The sequence below is a fragment of the Chanos chanos genome, chromosome 7 (genome assembly GCF_902362185.1).
Source record: "Chanos chanos chromosome 7, fChaCha1.1, whole genome shotgun sequence".
In the NCBI taxonomy this organism is placed as follows: domain Eukaryota; kingdom Metazoa; phylum Chordata; class Actinopteri; order Gonorynchiformes; family Chanidae; genus Chanos; species Chanos chanos.
This window is the reverse complement of record NC_044501.1, coordinates 38,714,358-38,723,738: the sequence shown is the minus strand read 5'-3', so window position 1 is coordinate 38,723,738 and position 9,381 is coordinate 38,714,358. Positions and strand designations below refer to the sequence as shown.

Below are 9,381 nucleotides of genomic sequence, written 5' to 3'. Positions count from 1 at the left end.
ATGCAGGTGTAGTTGTGCGAGTGTGTGAGAGAGACACTGATCGGAGGAGGCTTGGATGGAGGCGCAGTTTTCATCAGATGGATGCAGGTGTAGTTGTGTGAATGTGTGAGAGCGACACTGATCGGAGGAGGCTTGGATGGAGACGTAGCTGTCATTAGATGGATGCAGGTGTAGTTGTGTGAGTGTGTGAGAGAGACACTGACCGAAGGATGTTTGGATGGTTGAGTCGGTTCATGAGCTGAACCTCCTTTAACATGTTGGCTCTGTTACTGGCCATGGTGTTCATCTTCAGAGCCATCACCTGCCCTGTGATCCTGTGCTGCACCTACAGAGAGCGAGAGAGATAGAGAGATAGAGATAGATAGAGAGAGAGAGAGAGAGAGAGAGAGAGAGAGAGAAAGAGAGAGAGAGCGAGAAACCTGTCACAGACAGACACTCTGAGGCCCCTGTGCTCCATTCATGTCTGCACCAGCTGGGCCAAGTTCACGCACATACACACACACAAAAAAAAACAGCTGCACTGCTGAGATAAAAGTCAAACGTGCACGAAACGGATGGATTTATCATTGTGTTCATTAAAAGTGCGAGCAACTGAGCTCACTGTCATGGTGGACCTGAGTGTTCAAGGGAGTCCGAGTCCAGCCCGAGTCCAGCTCTGAGGGGCCGATATTCTACGAGGTTTTGATATGGGGACCAACTACTGTGGCCTCTGATCGAATGAGAAGTGCAGACATCTGTTTCCCAGGTGAACAACCAACCTTGAACTTGACTGATTCTTAAGTTTTCCAGGATGTCTGAGTGCTCTCTCCCTAAGTGTGTCAGAATACCTAGCTTTGAGTGTTCTAGAATGATTACTCCCATAATGTTCCAGATGGTCTGAGTCTGAGCGTTCTATTGTGTCCATTCCCAGACAGTTCCAGAATGTCTATTATTGGAGCGCTGGACCCAAAGTGCTTCATTTAGAAAAAAAAAAAAAAAAATTACAATCTCTCCTGTGTTTTCCACTAAATCGTACATACGCAACAAACATTCCTCAGAATTCATCCTAATGTACAGCTGTGTTGGCGTCTCTGACCCAGTCAAACCATCTGGTATTCATGGTAGTGTGCTACCTCCCCTGTGTGTGTGTGTGTGTGTGTGTGTGTGTGTGTGAGAGAGAGTAGATGCGTGTTTCAGCAGAGTTTTGCTCAGTCTGTTGACCCCCTTCAGACATTTGCTTTATACCGACTTCAGCCATTTCCTCCTCTGAGGGTGAGTGGTTAATGTGTGTGAGTGTGTGTGTGTATGTGAGTATATACAGTGCATCAGCCTGGACTACTGTTAATGGAAGCCTCTTGAGACGTCTGGGCATAGTGATGCACTTCCCAGTTCTGCTGTAACAGTGGGGCCAGATGAAACCCAGACAACACACACACACACACACACACACACGAACACACACACAAGGGTGTAAAGTCAGTGAGAATCAATAACCATCTCTCCTCCCAGTCTCCACAAGCCAAAACCACCACACTACACTATGCGGGTACCTATGGGCCAAAGCCGCGCTACTCCCCAAAACGTCTGAGGTGGTTTCTTTCACAGGGCAGCCAGGCAGAAAGGTAAGGTACAACAGTTTCTTTAATTATGTTGATTTATGAAGTCTTCCGTGAGCTGGCATGCCAAAATAAACTAATTTACATTAGCTAAACTTCAACTTGAATGAACAAGCATTCGTGTGCTACCAGCGACTCAAAAGACAACAATGTGATCACTCATACTCAAACAAAGACAAACACACACACACAGACACAGACACAAAGATGCCAGAGAATTATCGAATGATGGTCCTACGGCGCGATATGACCGTCTGCATGGGGCTGGCAGAAGAGTTCACCGTCTCTTTAAGAGCATTTGAACTGGCACTCTGAATAAGCATTTTGTGGAGCATTATGTAAATCTCAAGCAATGTTTCAAATGGAGCGATATCTCTGTCTGTCTGATAAACCTCTCCAAAAGCATTAACGCTCAATTTCATCCAGAAAGACACACCTGGGTTGAATGAATCTTTTTTGTGACAGACGCAAACATTCGAGTGACCTAATCGGGGTGACCTACTCTTGTCTTTAACCCACATAAACAAAGGCACGGGGATTGAAATCGAGAAGTTGGGGGTCAGGTCGCGTTCCTCTGGAAGTCCAGAACGTCACGGGATACGCAACTCCAAAACGCACACGCCTGCTCCTACTAACCTACGGTTTCCGCAGGATTGTTGTGCGTGGGGATGTGGGATGAACAGGGACGGTGCAGAACAGACGGGGGGGAAAGGTTCGGCGTACGTTTGTGTACGCGTTCAACAGTCTCGCGTCGAGGAGAAACGCGGGCGAAAGAGCAGCATCCGCGTTTCTGTGAACGTATGGAGTGGATACTCGCCGTCCTTGAAAGTACGACTCGCTTCTTAGAAAAATATATATACCGCCTCACCAGCCCTGAGCCTCTGCTGTACACACACACAGACACACACACACACAAAGACACACACACACACAAAGACACACACACACAGACATACACACCAACACACACACATACATACACACACAGACACACACACACACAGAGTGGTTGTAGATTGCAGTGCAGTGGAGGAGAAGGTCAGAGGAGAGCAGTGAACAGTGAGTGGTGGCAGCAGTGGGATCCCAGAGTGCTGGTGCCTGATTAGATTCACGGTTTGGCTGACTTACATCCTCCCAGCACAGTACAAGTCTGGCAAAGGCCTACTACTGCAAATCAACAGGAATTTAGTTCTGCTGTTTCTCTCTCTTTCTCTCTCTCACACACACACACCATTATGTGTGTATCGTTAACGTCCCCATAAATCAAGCTCCTTGAACACACTGTACCCACTCAAAGTCTTGTGAGTGGCTTGTGCTGCGACATACTGCAAACCTACCAGCAGCCATAAAGCACGCTGGTCACGTCCTATTGGATATCATGGTATGATGCTCAAGCAATAACAGAACGTGACCTTTCGCCAGGATGACAAGTCGTGATTCAAACTGCCCGCTGACCGAAAGCTTAGCTGGATGGGTTTGTGTGTGTGTGTGTGTGTGTTTAGAGGGGGCGTCTCTATCAGTAAAGGATGGCGTAATGTTAGCGTTCATCAAAGCAACCCCCACAAAGCTGGCGTCAACTGTTTAGTCTGAAAGTCTGAAAACCACCCGCTAAGATAGTACAGGGGACCGCGGCATGAGAATGGGAGCCACGGGGGGTGTGTGCGTGTTTAAGAGAGCAAGAGTAAAAGTAAGTGTGTGTGTGTGTGTGCGCGCATGTGTGTGTGTGTGTGTGTGTGTGTAAAAGAGAGTGAGAGTGAACATGTGTGGGTGTGTGTGGGTGTGTGTGTGTGCTTGTGTAAGAGAGTGAGAGCCAAAGTGTGTGTGTGTGTGTGTGTGCGTGCGCGCGCATGTGTGTGTTTGTGTAAGAGGGTGAGAGCGAAAGTGTGTGTGTGTGTGTGTGTGTGCGTGCGCATGCTTATGTGAGACACTGGGATTGATTGGGCCAACGACTGCAGTGCAACAATTTTCTCCCGAAGGAGAGCATGCGGCAGCCTTCAGAGACCAGCAGCTACTTCACTGCGTGCATACACACACGCACACACACACACAGCACATGTGCATATGTACACACACACACACACACAAACCCACCCACACACACGCGCACACACACACGCGCGCACTTCTTCCATGAAAAATGGGGACATGTTGTGACTGGACATTAAAAGAAGGCCTCCTCTCCTCCATCAGCACAAAAAAAAAAAAAAAATCTACCTGAGGTTTCTGCCAAGTGCTGCGAGTTTGCACGCCCCCGTCTGTGTGTGTGTGTGTGTGTGTGTGTGTGCTTTGGCAGAGAGAGAGGAGTTAGGAGGAGGAGGAGGAGGAGGAGCGGGGGGGGGGGTGTGGTGGTGGTAGGGGGCTCCAGATAACAGAAACATAAACAAAAAAATTAATATACAGACTTACCCCAATTACAGAATCTCTCACTCTCTCTCTCTTACACACACATATACACATGCGCACACACACACAGACACCAAATGCAGAGTTACTAGGGTGTGCCTAACACACATACTAAACATTACCACATTCAGGAAAATTAAAGAATGTCTTAAATTAAAGAAGAATCACACCAAAAAAATTTATGATCTATGGAATAATTAAAGAATCACACACACACACACACACTACATTTGATAAACAGACTTACTAAAATTAAAGTCTCTCTCTCTCTTTCTCTCCCACACACAGACCCAGACTCCAATACACATACACAGACAAATTCCATAAAAATCACTCAATAATTCAGTAACCCACAGGCAAGCATGTACAGAATACAAACAGAGACAAAAATATTAAGAGCCTTTAAACACACACACATACACACACACACACAACGCCCCTTCCATGGCAGCATGCTGACTGACAGTTATGCAAGCCCAGACATGAGAGGGAAAAGTAAGAAAAAGGGAGAGAGAGAGAGAGATAGAGAGAGAGATAGAGAGCGAGAGAGAGAGAGAGAGAGAGAAAGAATAACAACACGATTGAAAGGGAAACGTGCAGTTAAAAGGAGGAGGGAAGGGGGGGAAAAAAAAAAACACCTCGAGGTTCAAGTCAGAACTAGTTCACAAATCATTTCAAACCTCAACTTCGCTAGCCAATCAGTGTGCTCCTTAAACTCTCTGCATTCTATCTGCTTCTCAGGCTCCTCCCACTTCTACAGAAGAACAGGGGCAAGCCACCATCCTCGATTCTCTCTCTCTCTCTAACAAAATTTTCCACAACGTCTCCAACCAATCTATATTTAATAGAAACAGGGACGAGCAGGATACAGTGAGAGGCAACCTGACCCTGGCTTTACGTTCAGCCAGTCAGGAAGTCAGTGGAACTTCAGACGCCCTGCAACGTTACCTGGGTCTGAGTCACTGTTACATGTGTGTGCCGCTTTTGGTCAAACGCTGACCAGGGATGTTCAAACCAGAAAAAAGATTCTGTGACCTGGTTGAGTAACCAAACAGCTGAGGTTTAGTGCTGAACATGTACAGTGATCTCAGTGCATGCTGTCAGCATAGGCATGTTCTTGTGACTTGTTTTTTTTTTTTTTTTTTTTGTACTTCCCCAGAGTTTGTGGAAACGTTTTCCACAAATAGCTTGTCACGGATCTATAGGGGTTTTCAGCTTCGCACTGAGCCACTGTGTGTGTTTGTGTGTGTGTGTGCGTTTAGCGGGTGTTTTGTACTAGGAGAAATCTGAGCTGGGTGAAATACATGCAAACCGTGTGATAATTATCCTTTTACAGGCTTATAATTAAGCTCTCAAATAGTGGGCACATTCATTGCAAATGAATGAACCAAAACAGATAAACAAACATTATATTCAGTGAGCCCTCCAATTTGTCCACCACAATAGATTTCTGAAATACACAACACAGAATCACAAGTTCCCTAAAAAAAAAAAAAAAAAAGGAAAGAAGTGAAAGAAAAGAAAAGAAAAGTGAGAAACAGAGAGGTGACTGCTCGTTAAATCCTAATCTATTTAGTTCATTTCCGCTCAGGAAGATGTGTCACTCTTGTGACATAATATCGCTATGACAACAGGCGCAAGCTTGCAAATATTGCCATAGGAGTTAAGGTGGAAGAGCACTGCACGGGGCGGCAGTGCAAACATTTCTATCAATACAGATTAAAACACATCAGCACTCTACAATCAACACAGTACAGCTATACAGCATACAGACTTAATGGCCAATTACAGGGCTATCCCAACATAGGATAACATTTTTGTTAAGTGACATAAAAAAAAAAAAAATTAAAAAAAAGGGGGGGGGGGGGGGCAATTCAACTTGTCAGTTAGCTCTGTGTCTTCTCTCTGAAGAAGGCCTGAGACTTTAAAGGAGAAGAATTTTTTCACGTCTGTAAATCTGAATAGAGAAAATGCTTTGGTGCCAAGACACAGACCGGCTTTGACCAAAGGTCAGGTTAACGTAATGACTGCATCCAATATATCTAATCAACGTAATATACAGTAAACTGATAACCATGACAGCTGAGCACGTTGACGGGAATCGAGAGAGAATTAACCGCGTGGGCACGTACAAAGAGTCGGGAACGGTAGCGGGAAAATTAAGGGTGGCATCTCGGGGCAAAGAGATCTCAAACTATGTTCCCCTACAGTTCTGTCGTCCTCTGGTCTCGGGCCTCAGTTTACACCCATCATTCTATACCCTTCCCCTGATGAGTCTGAGTTCACAGGAAAAAAAAGTCAATCAAAACCTCTCTCTCTCTTTCTTTCTCTTTCGCTCTCTCTTTCTTTTTTTCTCTCCCTCACTCTCTGTGAAACTTATTTTGTCTAAAAAAAAAAATCTAAGGACCAGAGAGGAGATGTTAGTGTTTATTTGGGTAAGTTTTTTTTTTTTTTTTTCCCCTGACACCAAATAAAGAAGAGGTAGAATTTCAGCTATGTGCTGTAAAAGTAGTTTCTTGTTGAAGCAGGCATATTTTGGAAAATAAAAAAACAATACCTGGAGGATTTGCCTTGACTGGTATATTCATCCGAAGATTGCTCAACCTATCTATTGTATGCCTATATCTGCGGAGATCATCTATCAGTCCGGAAGAAAAGAGAGAGAGAGAGAGAGAGAGAGAGAGGGCCCGATAAAGGCACTTGCGACACAGTGAGCAGAATGAGAGCAATCGTTCCATGATTATGATGCGGTTCTGTTGTGTTTCAACAGAGAAAAAAAAAAAAAAAGTCTTGCAACATTAGCAAAAGAGCAAGTCAATAACTCTGCTTCAGCTCTGCCTTCTACCATAGTGATGCTGTTGTACTTTCAATATCGCTGCTGCCCAGGCAGAAAAAAACAACAATAACAACAACAAAAAAAACAAAAACAACTGTGGCTCATTTGCATATATATGAATTCATTAACGGTGACATTCTAGACTGAGAGGCCTGAATGACAGAAGGAGATTTTATGAGCCGTGCGTCAGTGTAAAAAAGGGCACGTGTCCTCGTCAAAGATGAAGATGAAGAGGATGATGGCTGGACCGGCCCTCTTTCTCCTCTGACACTTGGAACTCGCGAGCGGCGCTTCGAGTCAGATTTCCATCCTTCTAACACACGTTGTCAACATGTATCCACTTTCACACTCACACTGACTGGGTGTCCTGACCTGGGTCAGGACCTCTGACCCCAGGTCGGCTCATGGCTGCTGTTCTAGGTCACGAGAATGCTGATTTGATGCTTATTTGATCTCAGATCCATCTGGTTCAGGCATCAAGAGTTTATACAAAAAGAAAAATATAAACTATGTATGCATGTGTGTGTCTGTGTGTGTGTGTTTACATGAAAACATATAGATGTATGTACATTCACATTAACTACATTTGTGTTTGTGTATGTCAACTGTGCTGGAAATGTAAACTAAAAAAGTAAACTAAATCAGCACTCTCTGGTTTTTAGGTGGAGTTAGTATAAAGTAGAGTGAACCAACAGGGTTCTGCAGCCAGTATAAACTATTTTACAGCGGTAGCAAATACCAATAACAAAACCGGTTATGTAGTACACACGCCAAGAACGTTTGTTCTTGCACAGTGAAATGTTGCATAGATTCATTAATTCTGCCGGCATGAACTATATGGTGATGAGGTGCAGACATTACTATCTTACCTTAAACACTTCGGAGAAGAAACCTGAGCCGATCTTCTCGCAGACAAAGTCGTCTATCCGGGCTAGACTACACACAGCGCTACGCAGTGCCCGGTAAGACGACGGCCTGATCCGGTGCGGTCCGTGGACTCCGTGTACTGGTGTGTCCATTACCTCCTGGTCCAGGTCGACTCGGTCCATCTTGAAAAATTCCCGATGGAGAGAGCACAGGGTATTCAAAAATCCTGTCAGGGTATTTACATGTCCTCTGTCCACAACGCTCGCTCAGAAAAAAAGACCTTCACACGCGAGATTGCGATACATAGAGAATGTAAACGGACATTAATTCCAGAATTAAATGTCTCTCTTTGGTACTGTCTAAGACCCAGTACGCGTGGGTCTTAATACTCGAGAAGTCTTCAGACGAGATAGGCTATGCAATCGTCGCTGGGCATCCAGCACCCATTTAGCGCTCACTGTTTTATTCCTTGAGGGAGTGAGTATGGCTTTGAGGAGGGATGGTGAGGTTACGCTACGGTTAGGACAGCACGCACATCTATTTTCCAATGTCACGCTTCGTTCAGGTCTTGTTTTTAGCTTCTTCCATGCAGAGGCTATTCGACGGTTGAGTCGGGTACAGCAAAATCTCCATCCGTCATCTTAAATACAAGACAAGCCGCTGGAAAAGAAAGAATTCACAACAGTTTCTCAGTCTTTGCCCTCCATTGGGCTATGCTAGGTCACAAACGCGAGCCAAAAACAAATTTCACCCCTAAAAAACAACTAGTGTTTCACAAAAAAAGGTAAACAGAGAAGTTTAGGGTCTGAACTGCCTTGTATATAGCTAAACATTTCGAGCTACCGGTTTTCGTTGTGAGATCTAGACGGAGGGTGATACGTAGCGCAGCGTGGAGAGGTCTTCCGCTACAGTTTGACTGCGGATGATAAATTATACATTCTGAGCTTCTGCTGGGAGGCTACGTTGCCTCCCGCGCGTGTGGCTTATTTCAGGCACGAAATAAAAACCAACACAAAAAATCCCTTCGGTAAAGGTTACATATTTCAAGTGCGGGAGACACAAAATGTGTCCGCTACAATAAATCGTGTTTTACAATGTTAACACGGCCCAGTCCCACGACCCGGTTTACCTGCATCTGATGGTTCCACAGGTAGCTCACACAGTCTTCGACCTTGTAATGCCTTCAGTCTCGTTCTGTACCTTCAAAACAATCGTTTCTTCGTTTGTCATAACAATTTAAATTGGTTTCCTGAGGACTATGTCTTTTTAACGAGAATACCTTCGGCAGTCTGTCTCATCAACGCTCGGTTGCAACCTATGTACAAAGTGACTTAAGACTCTTATTGGCAGACGAGACACATGGGCGGTCCTGCACTAGTTTACCGCTAAACTTAACCTGCGGGGGCGCCAGGTAGATGAAAATAGCGTTTAACAACGGTGTTGAGAACGCTCAAACTGACGGTTGTCCATCCCCTAATATGCTTACTGAAACCTAGTTATAGCGCCAGCATGCGCACGAGAAAGCCCTCCTGCCATCGTGATTAATTATTTTAACAGCGTGGCGCTAAATCTCACTACACCTACACATACTTAAGATGATAACGCCGCGTAGCCACATTCAGGACCTGGCAGAACGGCAATATGCCATTCAAACCGGTGCCCAGAGCTCACCTGCCTGTT

At 45.1% G+C, this 9,381-nt stretch overlaps 1 protein-coding gene across 1 annotated transcript in view; it reads right to left on the bottom strand.

The window, feature by feature from the left end:
- tesk1b (testis associated actin remodelling kinase 1b) overlaps positions 1 to 8,354 on the bottom strand; it is a 16,829-nt gene extending 8,475 nt beyond the window's left edge. The window contains exons 1-2 of the mRNA XM_030780113.1: positions 7,704 to 8,354; positions 204 to 325 (exon numbers count right to left, since the gene is read on the bottom strand). Of these exons, the coding sequence (XP_030635973.1) occupies positions 204 to 325; positions 7,704 to 7,883 (302 nt within the window). The 5' untranslated portion in view covers positions 7,884 to 8,354. The remainder of the gene's footprint in view (positions 1 to 203; positions 326 to 7,703) is intronic.
- Between the last annotated feature and the right edge of the window lie 1,027 nt (positions 8,355 to 9,381).